General features: G+C 39.0%; 1 protein-coding gene across 4 annotated transcripts in view; it reads left to right on the forward strand.

The window, feature by feature from the left end:
• Window positions 1-18,017, forward strand: part of Arfgef1 (ARF guanine nucleotide exchange factor 1) — a 94,416-nt gene that overhangs the window by 17,904 nt on the left and 58,495 nt on the right. For all 4 annotated transcript variants that reach the window (XR_015619622.1, XR_015619623.1, XR_015619624.1 and 1 more), the window contains exons 4-9: window positions 667-813; window positions 1,679-1,858; window positions 5,166-5,442; window positions 9,536-9,637; window positions 14,292-14,467; window positions 15,184-15,317. Coding sequence is in view for 1 of the 4 variants with exons in the window: in NM_001277056.1 (NP_001263985.1) it covers window positions 667-813; window positions 1,679-1,858; window positions 5,166-5,442; window positions 9,536-9,637; window positions 14,292-14,467; window positions 15,184-15,317 (1,016 nt within the window). In the remaining 3 variants the exon portion in view is untranslated. The remainder of the gene's footprint in view (window positions 1-666; window positions 814-1,678; window positions 1,859-5,165; window positions 5,443-9,535; window positions 9,638-14,291; window positions 14,468-15,183; window positions 15,318-18,017) is intronic.

The following is an 18,017-nucleotide window of genomic DNA, read 5'->3' on the forward strand; positions in this document are numbered from 1 at the left end:
TCTCCCTTTTTTTTCTCATACACAAACACACCATATCGTAAAAATTCTGTGAGGCATGTTTCCAGATTTTGGGTGTTTGTTTTCAGATAGTGTCACTGTTTGGAGGTAATATACACTCAACTAAAAGCTTAGTAGCCAAGAAGAGATGACTGGTTCTTAAGATGGGTTAAAGATAAATTCATCTGATTTATGACCTTGCTTTCACTGAAAAATTAGCATTACTAACATCTCATGCCTTTTTCCTAGTACAAATGGTAGTAGTGAGTGGATAATTCTGAGATTTTTCTTTTTTTGCAGCCACTATTTGCAAACTGGATGTCATAAAAAAATGATGACATAAGTTGGAAAGAGAGTTGATGTCATTTAAAAGTGTTAAGATAGTCCCACCCCCAAAAAATACTATCAGTAAAACCTGGTTTAGATATTAAGACCTGGCTGTCTAGAAGTATTACCTATTAGTTTTGTTATTGCTTTGTTTTTGTGATTATTGCAACTACAACTAGTTTTCCAAGTATAGTAATTTACAGGAAAAAGTAGTCTTTGGCTTTGATTATTTATACCTTGATGTTTTTGTTTAAAATTTAGTATATATTCATTCACATATATTTCAGCTCATAGTGTATGTATTAGTTCTCTTGACTAGGTGCTCTATTATGTCTGTTTCAGAAACTTATTGCTTATGGGCACTTGACTGGCAGTGCTCCAGATAGTACGACACCAGGCAAAAAGTTAATTGATAGAATTATTGAAACAATATGTGGCTGCTTCCAAGGCCCTCAAACAGATGAAGGAGTTCAGTTGCAGATAATAAAGGTAATTATATAAAAATCAGTGTGTTATTTTTATTATTACAATTTTAAAATAGCAGCTTTTCACCTTGAACATATTAGGAAGAGTTGTTTTCTGTCCCAATTGTCTGGGTGTGACAGACAATTGGGATATTATTTAGAACCTATATAAGATCTGTTGTTTTATTCCATTAGAAGAAAAACTACATTTTTATATCTCTCCTCTTGGCCATCCCACTTAGGATTGAATTCTTTGAGTCTTGAGTTTTTCTGAACCTACCCTGCTTTTTATATACATCTTTCTAGTTTTAAGATGATTCATAAAGTTGTGACTTTACTAGTTTTCTGAATTGTTAGCTCCTACGGGGTGTCCCTTCTTAGCCCATGTATCACCACGTATACTGTCTGTCTAACCAGCTTTCAGTACTCTTTTGTGCCCATCCATCTATTGAGCCTGTTAAAAAAAAAGTCCAAGTTTGGTTGTAATGAATCTGGATGGTTGAATCCTTTTAGAGAAAAACTAGCCATGTTGTAGTTGTTAATGTACCTGTGGTAGTGTTAGTGTGCTTATATATTGATGTGTATTGTATGAGACCTCAGTTATGATAGTGTAAACATTCTGCTTTTTATGAACACGAATACTATTTCTAATGAAATTTAGCTAGAGTGCTCGGGAGTTCAGAGGCCTATGAGAAAACTACTTCTAGAGTAGTGGAGGCCTCAGATATTTTAGTAGTTGGTAATTATTCATGTTCATGGTAGATAGAAATCTATACACATTACTCCTAAAGTGTCATTTTTTTAAATTTTTAATTTTAAAATGAAAGTATGTATTTTTTGTGCATAAACTCTGGATGCAGAAAATTGCTTTTGTGTTTCTTTCCTTACAGGCTTTACTTACTGCAGTAACATCACAACACATAGAAATTCACGAAGGAACTGTGCTGCAAGCTGTGAGGACATGCTACAATATCTATTTAGCCAGCAAAAATCTCATCAATCAGACAACAGCCAAAGCTACTCTTACTCAGATGCTAAATGTTATCTTTGCACGCATGGAAAACCAAGCAGTAAGTATTGAAAGAGGGTGAGAGAACACCAAGGCCTTTTATTTTACTGACTTGTTTGACTTTGAACAAGATGTGCTTTTAATCTCACAAAAAAAGTATATGCTTGATTACGTCATGGAGGTGTTTGTGAATTGATATTTTTATCAAACTTACTTTAATAAAGCATAAAGTAGATATAAACTACCTCATTTGACCTGTTCACATATAAAATTGAGTCTCAAAATGAGGTGTATTTTTATATTGATGAAGTATATTAGTATATTTTATTTCTTCCATGCAGTAAAGCACTATGATGTTTCTTATCCTTAAACCTACTTCAGGTTGGTTGGGAAAAAATTAAGAACTACAGACTAAGCTTGATTTTTTATTTGTTTTCATTTACATCTTATTTCTCAAGTCTTCATAATCAAAATCTTTTATTTTGCAGAAAGACTGCAGAAATATTTGAGAGGGGTTTTTCCTTCACCCTTGACTTTTTTTCTTTTTTCTTGACCTGTTTTTTCTTTTGTTTTTGTCTTGAAATTTCATGTGTATATATGTGTAAAGTATGCTGGCATGCTCCCATGTGTATGTGGAGGCCAGATGTTGACACTGGGAGTCTTCCTTTGTCTTATCTGTCTGTCTGTCTGTTTGTCTGTTTTGAGGTAGGGTCAACCTCAGGCTCTGTTTGTCTTTAGCTTCCCAGCAATAGAGCTAGAGACACCTCTGTCGGGGTAATCCCTCAGAAGTACCTGCCCATTCCTTTCTGAAATTTTTAACTGGCTTAGCCTTTTGTAGCTACAGCTGTTGTGAGTTCATGTGCACAACAGCCGTGTCATGTCCCAAGGCCAGCACTTGACAGTACTACTTGCCATCCTTTGGGTCTTTTTGCTCTATTGCCATGATGTTCCCTGAGCCTCACGATAGGTATGATATGGACAGCCAATTTATGTTCAGTACACAGTCACTTATTTTATTGATTTTTAATTTTTTTCCCTTTTCAGCTTTGAAAGCAACCATTTCAACAAGGAGCTTGCCTCCTTCAGTAGGGCAAGGACATTTATTTAGAAACCAAATTCTGGGGTTCACCAAGTTAACTAGTATGTCCTCTAGTTATGACCCTGGCTCTCTGAGCAGATATAGGTGGAAAGTATGCATATATTCTAGTCTCTCCTCCACCCTTCTCTACATGCATATGTGACTTCTCTGTGCATATTTAAAGCCAAATGTTTATATTGACATTTCCATTTCCAGTTCAACATCATAGAGTTCATTTTAGACTTCTCCCTTGATTTCCTTATAACGCAGTATGAAATGTGGCTTTTCATTTGATGTTGTTGTTTGTTCTTTAAATGTTATGCATGTACATAGTGCATCTAAGTCATAGCTACATTATCATTCCTCTCCACCCCCTCAACACATTACCCTCCCAGTTCATGTTGCTACTGCCTGGTTCTTCTCTACCTCTCCTTAAAAAAACAAACAAACAAACAAACAAACTACTGAGTCTAATTAGTGTTACCTACAGTCACATGGTATGGTCAGATCCTCTGGAGCATGGGCTACCTACCAGTGGCCGCATCCCTGAAGAAGATGTATTCTCCCTTTCCTAGCTGCCATTAGTTGCCAGTAGTTCCTCACCTAGGTGCAGAGCTTAAGAGCTTCTCCACCCACACTAGACTGCTGGCTGGTTTGGTGATGTACATGTTTTGCAGGTAACTGAACTGTGAATTCATGAGAGGAATGGCCACGTCATGTGTCTAAAAGATGCATATGATGGCACTTTTCGGCACCCTCTCTGACTCGTAACATTCCTTCCACTCCTGCTCCCTGACCTCAAGGCAGGAGAGGTTGATATAGCTGTTTCATTTAGGGATAAGCATTCAGCAGTCATTTATGCTTAGTTCTCCTGATGAGTTCTGAGTCTCTAACCACTGCCCACTGCAAAGGAAGCTTCTCTCATCAAAGCTGAGAGCAGCCTAATTTAGTGATTGGATTGGTGACACAGCTTCACTGGGTTGAAAGGTGATGTTCTCAGACCCTCTGATTATGAGCAAGCTGCATAGTAGTCTCAGAAGCTTGTCTCCACTCTAATTATGCATCTAATAGTGTCTTTATTTGTAAAACAAGAGTTTGGGACTGTTAACCATAGGGGTTTTTTTAGACATTAGAATCAATTTTATTCTTATAAATATAATTATGTAATTTGAAATGTTACTGGAGATTATGGGATATTATTTAATAATGTAAAATATTTATCTTTGTGGAAATTAACCCTATGATAATCCTTCGTATCAGCTCATGAAGAATGAAAGAGATACATAAGGAACAATAAGATTCTAAAAAATGAAATACTGGGATTTCATTTTAGATGATATTATATACACAAAAAAAGACAGATTTTCTAAAGTAAAAGTCAAACATTGATAGATGTAATTATTTTTATGCTTACTGGATGACTGAACAAATGATGTAACCCCTCATGGCAGTCTTACTTACCAACTGTGGTTTAATACACTGTATAATTTAAAAAGTGTTTGTATAATAATGTCAGAACATGTTACAAAAGGGTATGTGCTGGAAAGTTTTTTCCTATTTCCTAATCACCCCATATGAATGTTTCTTGTGTATCTTCTTAGTTTTTATTTCCAGGTACATAGACTAAAAGGAGAGAAGGAAGGAGGAAGGGAGGGAGAGAGGAAGAGAAAGAGAGGGGGAGGGGGAGAGGGAGAGGGGGAGAGAGAATGAATGAGAATAAATATGTGTGTGATGTACTTTTGTACTTTGTTCTTATTGATTTTTATTTGTTTTTAGGTAAATATATATTGGCAGCAATCCAGTTACTACTTGGAGCATTAAAATTGTTTTTATTTTGTTTAGATAGTACATTTTCATAAAATCACACATCAAATACAAGGTCTGGAGAGATAGCTCAGTAGCTAAGAGCACTTGCTGTTATTCCAGTTTGGTTCCTAGTATCCAAATCAGATGGCTTATAATCCAGTACCCTTTCTGGCCTTCATGGGACACATGTGACATTCACTTGTGAGAACACATGCATATAAATAAAAATAGTAAAGTATGAACACCAAATATAGGCAAATAAAATATATATATTACTGAGGACTTTCTCCTTCTTCTTATGCACCAATTTCCAGACATTTAAGGAGTAACATTGTTTCTTTTAGTATGTTTTATGTTGGTTCTGATGGACTGTAATTTCCAGGCCCAAAGAAAAAGGATACCTTATTCAAAGGGTTAATAAGTAGTTGGGTGAATTTGAAGCTACTTATTTTACTAGTACCAGAAATCATTTTGTTCTTTCCAGTTACAGGAAGCCAAACAAATGGAAAGAGAAAGACATCGGCAGCAGCATCACTTGTTACAGTCTCCAGTAAGCCATCACGAGCCCGAGTCACCTCATCTTAGATATTTGCCACCTCAGACTGTTGATCATATAGCCCAAGAACAGGAAGGGGATCTTGATCCCCAAACACACGATGTGGATAAAAGTCTCCAAGATGACATAGAGCCTGAGAACGGATCTGATATTTCCAGTGCAGAGAATGAACAGACAGAAGCTGATCAGGCAACTGCAGCTGAAAGTAATCTTGAGATGGGGCTGTGGGGGGCTTGCATTTAAGGAACATGATGGGATGGGTTTTTGCTGAAATGTAGAAAAATGATGTAATGGCTACCAATAGTTTGATACTGTGATTTTTTTCTATCAGTGGTAAAACCTGCACCATATCTCTTACTGACACTGCCCCTTCATCAGCATCTCACAATTAATGTGCTGTGTAGACTTCATTGGGAACAGACACACCTTTCTAGAAAGAATCATAAATACCTGTTATAAGGTTATATAGGTGCTTTGATTTTCTTTTTCCACATTAGCTTTATAGCAAAGGTCCACTCAGTTAGGGCTTTTAGAATATGGTTGAAAATTTAACATCATTTTCATCACAAGTATTGTGTCTGTTATCCTAGGGAGGCAGAGGCAGAAAGATTATGACTTTGAAGTTGGCCTGGACTATACAGCAAGTACCTATTTTAGGAAAAAAAAGTAAATTTAAAAGCAATTTTGATTAATCAAGTAACATAGAAAAAGTTTGTTTAAAATATAGCTGCAGTAGTCAACAAGGTTAAGATGTTCTCTCTCAATAATTTTCTTCTTAAAGTCTGTGTATGTGTGATGTGTGTGAGTGCAAGTGTGGCACAGTGCATATGTCTGGTCAGAAGACAGACTTTAGATGTCAGTCTTTGCCTTTCCACACTGCTGAAGACAGACTAGCTCGCCTGGGAGCTTGGAGTGCCTTTCCTGTCTCCACCTCCCGCCTCACTGTTGGAGACTACAGACAGATGACATCTTGTGGGCTGTACGGATTTAAACTTAGCTCTTCATGCTTGTACAGCAGCACTTTATCCACTGAGCCGACTCCCTAAGCCTGTGGTACATTTTCCACAAAACATTTCCATGGAAGAGAAGTTATATTGTCATAAAGTTAATTTTTACATAGATTTTTCTATAGAAATAAACAAATGAAATCCTTTTCTCTTTATTCTTTGAGCCAGCCAGGGAGTTTGAGTTATTTCCTTTTCTTGTTCCTTAGCCTGACTAGAAAAATGGTAGAAATTGTGTTACTTTCTGTTGTGGATAGTTAGACTTCATCTAAAATTTGTTTTTTCTTTTTAATTTGAAGAAAGACCTCAGCTGTCGACATTCTTTAAAATCGTGTTTACTACAACTCAGTAGGTGCATAAATAGGTGGATGTGTGTACATCCATGTGTGGAGGCCAAAAGTCAACCAACTTCCAGCATCATTCTTTGGGTACAACCCATTTTATTTTGAAATAGGGACTCTGACAGGCTTGGAGACTCCCCGGTGAGGCCGGGCTGACGAGCCAGCCACCCCCAAGGATCTGCCTGTGCCCAGAACCGATGTAATAAGTATATGCCACCACGCCCCGTTTACGTGTGTACAGCACTTCCCTTACGCTAGCCCCACCCCTCTTCTCCAAGCAGGCTCCTGTCTCATGGTCATGTTTTTGTTTTGTGACCCACTGTGTTTAACTTGGGCCATCAATGTGACTGAGTATATGTTTCTCCATTGGAGTATCGTGGGCTTACCAAAGAGCCCTGATGGCAGTGGACAGTGGTAAGTGACTCCCCAGTTTCTGAAATCTATCAATAATCACTAGTTGAGTCAGACCTGGGAGAAAGACCCCATCTGGCTGACCATTAACAGGCCCATTCTTGTGCAGGCTGTGTGTAAGCAAGTACAGTTGCTTTGATCCTTGACTGGAGTGTCTGCATCACGCCTAGAAGAAAGATAGCATTCTTCTTTCAAAGTTCTTACATATTTTGGTTCCCTCATCTGCAGTTTATAGGTGATGGTATAAATGTCTTCTTTACAGGTCAGCATTTAGCCTCTCTTTATTCTTAGCACCTAGTACAGTTATGTATTCCTGTACAAAAGGTCTCCTGGGGTAAGGCTGAGCGTATCATTTGCCTTTAATACCCAGCTGGTAGTTTTGTTCTGAGGTGGTATTTTGCTATGGAGCCTTGGCTGTTCTAGAATGTGTTGTATAGACCAGCCTTGAACTCACAGAGATCTTCCTGCTTTTGCCTCTGCTTCCCTAGTGCTGACCTGAGCTTTTTTTTTTTTTTTTTTTTTTAATGAGTTCTGAGTATCAGATTCAGGTGCTCATGTTTTCATGACAAGTATTTTACTAACTGGGCTACCTTTCCAGTCGTCTTTTTGCTTTATTGGAAAAGGCTACCTTAGGCAAACCAGCTATTCACACTAGGTAAGCTACTGCCCAGTGAATCCATGTGTTTTGTCTAAAATATGTTTGACAAAATTGGTCCACTTTTCACTACATGTTTAAGTTGATTCAAAGGACTGATCTCTGACAAAGGTGGGATTCTGTTTGTTTATTATATTCAGTAGACAGATGTTGAGCATTCTGTGTTGTATGTTCTGAGTGCTAGAATTCAGGGTTATGATAGATGTAGCTATTGCTTTTAATGTGTTTACTGCGTTTAGCCTACCTAAAGGGTCTGATGGTGGTGAACAGGTATAGTGTTCCTACACATAAGATTTCTTTTCCCACAGAGGGGTCTAAAGGCTAATTTTTCTCTGGTATGTTTACTGATTGAACACACTTAACAGATTTGTGATACTAACTACTGTGTAGGACATGGAGGCAGTAGATTAAAAGCAGTACAATCATAGCGAGGACAGACTTTGGGAAAACAGCATTATCACCTCATAATGCTTTATAATAGTCTGCATGGGGAGCAGTGGACAGTACTGTGGTTGGCAGCCATTGGTCTAGGGAGGTGTTTCCAGTTCCTGCAGTGCCCTAAAGTACTGACTGAACCACCTTGAGATACTTTGAGCATTTCAACAGCCCCAGCTGTGATCCTGTCTGTCTGTAGTTACCTGGACAAGCTTTCAGATTACATTGTTTTCTTTGGCTGCTCAGAAGTCCTGCAACATGTTTCTCTTTCAAAAAAAAAAAAAAAAAAAAGCATGAATTCAGTTTTATATTGGAAATATAGATTCTTTTGTGAAGAAAGAAGGAGCAGAAACACTGATGTGTCCCAAGTAGCTCAATATCTGTCACTTTAGGTATTTTCTGTAGTAAAATGCAATATTAATATTTATATCAAATAAAGTTAGTTCCTTTAGTTTGATGTTGGATACGGTTTAGTACAGACATATATATGGTGTTGTAAAAATATAAAAAACGTATTATTATCTTTTGTCCCCCTAGGATCCGACACCATGGTGCCCTAAGATATCTGCTGGATATCTTAATTCTCAGTCAGCAAAGTATCTCACCCGCTTTGCACCATCCCATATCCCACTGCTGAAGGCCTCTCTCTGAGCCTGGCAGCAATCTCTCTACCTATCTAGTTCTCAAGGCAGGTTTCCGTGCCAGAAACACACATCCCAACTCCGTGGTGGCCCAGACCAGCTGCCCCACACTCCATTACACATGAAAATCTACACATGAAAGAACACATAACACAATAACCTTTGACCCAGTTGATAAGATATAATTGCTCACCTAAACATACAAAGCCCAGTACCATCCATCCCTTAAGAACATTAATAACAACCTGTAAATACACAGAGAAGAATCTTAACGTCACCTGCCATATTGTCCTGCCACGGCTTCTCTCCCTCTCCCTCCTGTCTCTTCCTCCTTTCCGTCCCAGTGTCCTCCTCTTCCTTCAAACTTTTCTCCCGCCCCTCCTTCCTTCTCCTCCAATGACAGGCCTCCTTCTATCTTGTACCTGTCTCACCTGTGACATTGTCCCACATATACGTACTAAGTACAGGTTAATGTGCACAAGACATTGAAAGTGTTTTATTTAGAATACATAATAAACATTTAGAATACATGATAAACAGTTAGAATTTATTTAGAAGTTTGGTTCTTTGTAGGACTAATCTATGGAATCTCATTAAGTTGAATAGTAGTTTAATAGCTGATCAAAAGTGAGTTTGAATTTAAAAAATACTTGAATATTGACCTGGTCACAAATTCTGAAAATTTAACAAGATAGTGTTCCAAAATATTTATACCCATTTGATTTTTTTTTAAAAAAGTGTTTCGTTATACATGTCTGGTAGAGGTTTCTTAGAAAGTTAAAATAATGTCTCAAATTTTTGTCTTTCAAAGCATTATCTAAAGATGATGTGTTGTGTGATGGAGAGTGTGAGGAAAAGCCACAGGATATTGTGCAGAGCATTGTGGAAGAGATGGTGGACATCATTGTTGGAGGTAGTGTACTTCATTTGAAATTAGTTTATTCTGTTTCACAGGAGTTCACCTGACCATGGAAACCCTGTAATATGTAACCAAAGGAGTCAAATTGTAAATTGTGAAATTAGTGTTTGTATGTGTGTAAATGTCTGCCACATGCAGTCTGCCCCTCCCCAACCCACACAGACTGCTTTCTAAGATCTCTAGTGGATGCTTCTGGCCACCCGATAGCATCACAGCCTGTGTCTACCCCTTTTCCTTTCCACAGGCGTACAGGCCTAATGCCTTCCCATGCCCTGTGCTCAGAACATCTGTGTCTGTCTGTCAGCAAACCAGTAACACATCTTTCTCCACAGTTGTGTAATAGCTTCAGCTATGACTTTTTCTCCGTGTAAAACTTTTACATTTTTTACTTATTTTGCCACTTTTCTGCTTTAAAGTCGCCGCTCTTTAGCGTGTCTGGACTTGACTTACTCTGTAAGGTTGCCGTTAACTACAGGAAGGGCTGTGCAGACATGTGTGAACAGGTTTGATAGCAGGCATCATGGAGTGTCTGGGTAGCAATAAAGAGATGATTAGATGTAAAAGGGGATTTCCTATAATAAATGTGATGTCATATGATAGAAAAAGATAATGGAAGCAATTTAACAGGGTTATAAGTCCCAAGGTTAGGATTTTGGATCTTATTCTAGGACAAATGAATCAGTATTGGAGATTTTAGAACTGAGAATTTTGATGAGAAAATCTACACTTTAAGAAACCAAATCTGAGAAAGGAAGCCCTTTAAGAGATGAGCACAGTAGTCTGGTCTAACTATAGTAAGACTAGAAAGTGAAAGAAAGCGGGAACACTGACATGACAGTCTTCACATCCACTTAAGTAGCTAAAGGAGAGAATGTAAGTGTGCCCTACACAGCCAGCTCCAGCTCCAGGGCTGCTCCACAGTGTGCTGAGTCACCGAGGACACTCACAAGACTCCACACCAGAGTCGTCCTCACTGATAAGCTCATTACAGCCCCAGGTACAGAGTGATACCATTAGAGACCGACAGGAGAGATAGGAGATGAACGCTAGAGGAAATCAGCTATCTACTTTCAGGAATGAAGATATTTTTAATTCTGCCAGTATCAAATTAGTTAATATTATCAAAATGTTTATTATGTATTTTAGGCATCAAGTCTAAAATTTTCATTGCCGACAAATTGTACTTTCTGCCTAACATGCACTAAAATTCCAGGCTCCCAAAAGAAAAGTTGGTTCACCATGGTGCCAATTGTTTATACAAATGTTTGGACTCAGTGAGCCATACTGATCAGCTCTGGATGGAAACACTCCTAAAAGTTAAGATACCAAAAATTAGCTAAAGGACAGCACTTAAAGTACGCTTTTCTAAGGTGTTATTACCTCTTTGTCTCATTGGTAGCGTCCCATTTATAAAATTCAGTACATTGGATATTTAGTGACACTATTGGCAGAATTAAGTGATAGTATAGAAGGTACTTGGGGAAAAGCACTCATGCTTTTGATACACTGCATTTGACAGTATCTGTATAGTCATGTGTATGAACACAGTGCAAATTAGCACTTTTCCTAAACAGAGAGCGGGTGCTACTGGTGCATTGTTAGTAAGCTTGTGTCACTATGATGAGTACTTGAGAAAGTAACACAAGGGGAAAAAGATATGCTTTGGTTCACATTTTAAGAGATTTGAGTTCAATGACTCCGTTCTAGTGCTCCTGGGCTGTAGTGAGGCCGAAACTCACGGCAGGAAGCATGTGCCAGAGCAAGGCAACTTTTCTCCAGGAAGGTAGTAGGAAGCAAAAAGAGGGAGTGAGGGACCCGTCTCCCAGGGACTGCTTCCTTCAACCAGTCCCCACTGACTAATAGCACCTCCAAAAAATAGAGTACCACAAGCTAGGAGCCGTGCCTCAGCACAGGAGCCTGTGATGGACCTTTCGTTTATAACACTCTGCTTTTTACCCTGAAAGTTTCATGAACATCTCATGTTGTAAAATGTGGTTAATCTAATTCCATGAGTTCCCAAAGTACTAACAGTTAGGGCATTTGTTTAAAAGTCTTTACCAAGGCAAATCCATAACTGTGAGTCCCTTCAGGTCAAACAGCGAGATATATAAATTCACATTCCATAGGGAGGACTGGAATCCTGCATCAGAAATGCTGCATCGCCTCAGGACAAACAGTAAATCCTATGGCTGCACATTAGGTGTGCAGGGCATGCAGTGATGCACCCTAGAATCCAAAGCCAGCCACTGCCCTCTGCGACTTAGCTCATGCTTGTTTTCTGGCCAAACTGCAAGCTTTCAAACCCTTTTGCTTATTTTTTTTTTCTTCCCAATTCTCACACACCCTGACTAAAACAGTGCAGTAACTACTGTGCCATAGCTTGATTGCTGGCAGCCTTGGAGTTGTCCCCACTAAGTTAGTCTGTTCCTGTAAATGCCACATGCTACAGAGTTGCAGGACACAGGTAAAATGTAGACACTTTTATTTTTGCCAGTGTCATAGTGTACACAACCAATTTTCTAATGGTGTAAAGACCTATATATGCATGCATGTGTAAAGACATACAGCAGAGGTAGCAGAGGTGCTCGTGACTGAATGCAGATACTCCTAGGCCAGTTCCTCATACCCTCCTGACAACACACGAGTTCAGGCTTCACTGGTTACTCCATAAGCAGCAGCCTGGATGTCTGAGGTGCCACCAAAACTAGCCATTACAGTCTGCTTACCAAATTCTAGACCATTGGTTCTCAACCTGTAGGTCATGCCCCCTTTGGGAGGGTCACATATCAGATAGTTTTCATATAGAGATGTTTATATTAGAATTCAAAAAAGGGAGCAAATTTACAGTTATGATGTATCAACAAAATACTTTTGTAGTTGGGGGCTACCACAGCATAAGAAACTATTAAAGGGTCGCAGCATTAGGATGGTTGAGAACCACTGTTCTAGGCTTTCTTTAGCACACTTTCCAAATTTTTCCAAGTTCTTCCTAAAAACTTTCCCCCAAAACTTTTGACTTGCATTGCTCGTACAACCACAGAACCAACTGTCATTTCTTAGTGTTCACGTTCCTAGTCCTTTTGTCACATGATGAGTATCTGGGAGAAATCATTATTTTGGCTCCCAGTTCCAGGGTGTGGTTTTGGCTCTATTGCTTCTGGGCTGTGGTGAGATGGAATGTCTGCTAGGAGTATGTGGTGGGAAGAGCAGCCCACCTTATAAAGGACAGAAGGCACGTATTTGGGGTAAGTGGGAAATGACAGCCTTCACAGACATATCCCCAGTGACCTACTTCCAACCCAGGCTTCCAAACTGACATTGCCAGCTGGGTATTAAACCCTGGACACACGGCCCTTGGGAGAGCCTGTGAGTCGTGGCAGGTGTCAGCCTATTAAAATTGGTAGTGGAAGTCCCAAGGTCATCCAGTGAGAAAGTGTAGAGACTAAAGAGTCTACAGTATTAGGAATATTAATTAAAACCTTAAAACATTTAAAACCTTATAGTTACAGAGAAAATAAGAATGTTCTATTTCCATATATCCTCTTAAAAACAGTGCATTGTAAATTGGGTTGGCGCATTATAAGCTCATGCGCCAGTTCTTGCTTGTTTGGAGAGTGTTGGGGGTGGAGTTAGGTTCTGGAGCATCCTAGGCCAGTGTTGTAGTGTTGGGATACATCTGCAGCCCCCTCCCCATTTTTATAAAGTATCATTGTAGCACAGCCATGCATAGGTACAGTACACACTGACTTATAAAACCCCAGATATGTACGGTCTGATGTCTTACCAAACAATCTTTGCCAGTACCTAATACAGCTACAGATTAGGAAGTAGAAGTTCTCATGCTGCAACACTTTACTTAGGAAAGTCTCAAACATAGAGAAAACTTCAAAGAGCAGTGTTATGAGGACCTTTATTCATTAACACTTTCGCTCCCTTTATGTGTTTGCGCATAGCATGCGTACATAGGTCTTTTGAACCATTAGAAAATTGGTTGTGTACATTATGACATTGCTCCCCTGTATAATGCCCAGATATAAAATATATTTTCTGTAAATAAGGACATTAATCTTACTTAACTTCAATTTTATTTTCACACCTAGGAAAATTGCCATCTTTTCAAAAATATCTAATATAGTTAAGAATTTTCCCACTTGTCCCAAATATGTGCCTCTGGTGTTCTTTTTTTTTTTTTAAATCCAGGACCCAGTCTCAGTACACACTTCATATATTATCTGTATTTGATTTTAGTGACAAGTCCTCTGGCCTTTATCAAAAAGAATTGAGTATTTGTTTGAGAAGAGGTGGATAGCAACTGAAGTTCAGCAAAACGTCTCCGTGTTGTAACACTCGTCAGAGCCCAGTCTAGTGAGTTAGTGTATATTAAAAGGAGGCCTCTGCTTAAGTACTTCTAGAACAACCTTCTGTCCGCTAAGCGGGTTATTGCCAGTGCAACTTAGAGACCGTATTGGGAAGTGTGCTAAGTGGATATTTGCACTGTAGTAAATACAGTACATTTAAAAAGTGTGCCAATATATATTTTACTTTGCTTTTTGGTCACTTTCGTTTTAGATACTCTGATTTTGTTTGTTTGTTTTGAAGTACACTGGTTTAGTCAGTTAGAGGTGAGCATCTTTTCTTACCGTTTCAGACATGGGGGAAGGAACAGCTGTAAGTGCAAGTGCAGATGGCAACGCTGGAGCTGTAGAGGATGGCAGTGACAGTGAGAACGTGCAAGCCAATGGGATCCCGGGAACACCCATCTCTGCCGCATACACACCATCGTTACCTGACGACAGATTGTCTGTCTCCTCCAATGATACTCAGGTATATATGGGGTGAGGTGGAGAGGAGGACATGGAGGTCTGCCAGGACCTTGAGCAGATCTTCCCAATCGATGCTTTTGTCCAATTTGGGCTTGTGGAAATAGGGTTTTGAGTAGATTTCTTTCTTTTTTACTATAACTTAGAGAGCAGTTTGTTCTCTTAAGATATATTAAGGGCTACGTTCCAACCGTGAGTCCATTTCATCTGTGTTCACAACCCCTCACTCCCCACTGAAGGTACATTTAAGAGGAGCGTTCTTTTTTATAGTATCTTAGGGAACATGGGGATGTAGGGCATTTTCATGGAGCCTCTGAGAAGAGCTCCAGGAAGTCGTGTGAGCAGGAGTGCAGGCCTGGCTCCCTGCTTCTTGTTTTATGTGTCCTGGTCTTTCTGTTGGCAGATGGAGGACTCTAGAGATTCCCTTGGTCACCCCACTGCCCACCGCTTGATTACTTTTAGTCATACTTTTAGTCATGCTTTTGTGTGCGTTGGATAAATTTTAGGAGTATACTTGATGTCAACTAAGGGAGATTTTAAAGACTGTATTTAAAGTGTTAGGTCAGCGTTGGGTGTGAGAATAGCATAGTGAAGATCACTGTGTCAGATGCCACAGCAGCTGCTTCTTTCTTGTTCAGAGTTAATTGAAAACTGTGCTCCAAGGCTAAATGATGTATGATGGGATATGTTTTTATTTTCATGGTATATTAACTTGTTTAGGAATCTGGAAATTCTTCAGGACCTTCACCTGGTGCTAAGTTTTCCCACATTTTACAAAAGGATGCCTTTCTAGTGTTCAGGTCATTGTGTAAGCTGTCAATGAAACCACTGTCAGATGGACCACCAGATCCAAAGTAAGTCATTAGCCATTTTGTTTAAGAGGTTTTTAAGCTTAAAATGTACTGCAAATATAGTGTTTGGATTTTTATTTGTTCTTCCTGTCGTGTGGCATTTTAGAATTTTTGTCTTAAAAAATACCAAAAATAATGTTCCTAAACTTTGAGAATTCTACCTTACACTGTTTGAAAAAGGATGGGCAGCAATACAGGGTTGTGATTACACAGTAGATGTCAGCAGATGTGATTGAGTGAATAAGCCACTCTGTATAGTTCCTGAATGACTTTGGAACTCTTACCATCTGATTGCCGTAAGATGATTTCTGTCTCCACTTGTATTAAGAACTTTGATATAAGTTAACTAATTGCCATCAAATATATTTTTTTCCAATTTGACATAAGCTGGAACCATTTCAGAAGCAGGAGTCTCAGTTGAGGAATTGTCTCTATTAGAATGGGCTCAGGGCAAGACTGCAGGACATTTTCTTGATTGATGACAGGTGTGAGAAGAGGCAGTTCTATGAGTGGTGCCAATTCTGGACCCTGGGTTCTATAAGAAAGCAGACTGAGCAGGCCATGAGGAAGAAGTCAGTAATAGCAGTCCTCCATGGCCTCTGCTTCAGTCCCTGCTCTGGACTTCCTCTATGATGGACTTCGGCATTTAAATGTAAACAAAATGCACCCTTTCCTCTCCAAGTGGCTTTGCTTAGTTCTTACCTCAGCAGTGGAAAGCAGAGTCCACATGAGGAAAGTGCCGTACTCTATGGGTGTCAGTATCATTCCAGTGCAGTTGATTTCTGCCTGCATTTAAGGCTTAGAGTTAAAGGAATGACCTGTTCTTTATTGCTGTAGTAGGGTATATTACAATGACAGTTTTAGACTTCCTAGCAGAGGATGGAGGATGCTTGGAGAATTTTTTTTCCAATTTGAATGAAAATGATATCAAAATAGGGGAAATGTAAACACTCCTACTTAAATAAATAAAAAATCTTTAGAGTCTTTAAATGCAACTAAAGTCTAGAGATGGTTACTACAAAAACTGGAACCTGAGTTCGGATCCTAGAGCCCTTTTAAATCCTCAGAAGTTTGCCTAATATACACACAGCAGCAAGTGGTAAAGAGATCCTACTACAAATAAGGCAGAGGGTAAGAACCACACACACACGCGGCTTTGAAAATTGTGTTTCTGCAAAATAGATATTTTCTTTAGTTTTATTTTGTCACATTGTTCTGCTTTAGAAAGAAGCATGTCTAGTCTTAAATTACAGTTTTAAAATGTTTTAGACCCAAATATCAAGTTAGAAAAGTAAGTTATTGCTTCAGTATTTTGAAAATAGGAACTTGATGGAAGTAGAATTAAGGTTATTAGTTACATACCAATAAGAACGTTTTACTGTAGTTCCTTAGTATGAAAAAGAACTTTCTTATTAAAAATTTGACAGTTTTGACATTTCATTCTGAATTGATGAAGACTACTATGAGACAGCTTTAACAGTTTGGAGTTAGTAGTTACAGAAGAGTCAGGTTAGGTTCCCAGGACCCATGACAGACAGCTCACAGCCAAATGTAACTCTAGGTCAAGGGTATATAATGCTTGCTCTCTTCTGGCTTCGGAGGGCACTTGCATGCATGTGATGCACATAAAACTACACTGATATAAACATACAAATAAAAATAAATAAATCTCTTTTTAAAAAGCTGAAGTATTAGGTCTATGGAGAGAGCTAAGTTGGGATGAAGCATGCGGACCTGAGTTCGACCCTTTCTTTTTTAAAGTCAGACATGGCAGCATGCACTTATCAGCTCAGTTCTGGGGTTGCAGGACCAGACACATCCCTAGGGCTCACTGGCCAGCCAGCCTAGCAAGTTTGAGTCCAGTGAGAGACGGTACCTAAAAATGGTGCCAGAGAAGTGGATTCCTAGCAGTCCTTCGGTCTCCAGGTGTGCACATACTTACAGAAAGGAATTGGGGTCATTGCAGAAGATCATTTGTGCTGTGATTTACTTCCACATGTTTAGTTTTCTCAAGTCAAATGTAAAAACTGGGATTTGATAAAATCTGGAACATTTGTAGCTGCCCAGTTTTGTCTTTACTTCTATTTATTTTCTTGCTGTGCTAAGCATTGACCTTTGGAGAGTTTCCAGCAGCTTCTCCTGTAATTTGAAACTACCTCATAAAAGGTTGCAGACATGAAGTTTCCATCTTGGTTGCTCATTAGAAATATAATTTAGTCAAGCATTGTGCTATTCTATTGTATATCTAATCCCATCTCTTGGAGGCTGAGGCAGGAGGATTAGCCATCCTGGACTGTACAGTGAGAGACATGCTTTAGAAAATGTTTAATTTATCAAGTGAGACACACATTTGACCCTTATTCCTTTTTTTAATGTACAGCACATAACAGGTACTTAATACTTGGAAACAAGAACAAGTGGATCTTTTGAGCAAATACTGTCTAAAAGACATTTTATTCAATGCTAAGGACAGGAAGTTATAAAGTATATTTATAACAAGACTTATATATTAAAAAATGGCAGCCTGCAGGCTCTAATTACTACAGGAATTGAGCAAAAAGAACGATGTGAGGTGACTTGGAAGCAGTAGCTGTACGTAGGCCTTAGAGTACACAACATGAGGGCTCCCTAGTGGCTACTTCAGTCTTACCTCTCATTGTAATTTAAAACAGCATCTTTGAGTACGAATACTTTTGTAGCACA

Source organism: Rattus norvegicus, chromosome 5 (genome assembly GCF_021556685.1).
Source record: "Rattus norvegicus strain SHRSP/BbbUtx chromosome 5, alternate assembly SHRSP_T2T, whole genome shotgun sequence".
NCBI lineage: Eukaryota > Metazoa > Chordata > Mammalia > Rodentia > Muridae > Rattus > Rattus norvegicus.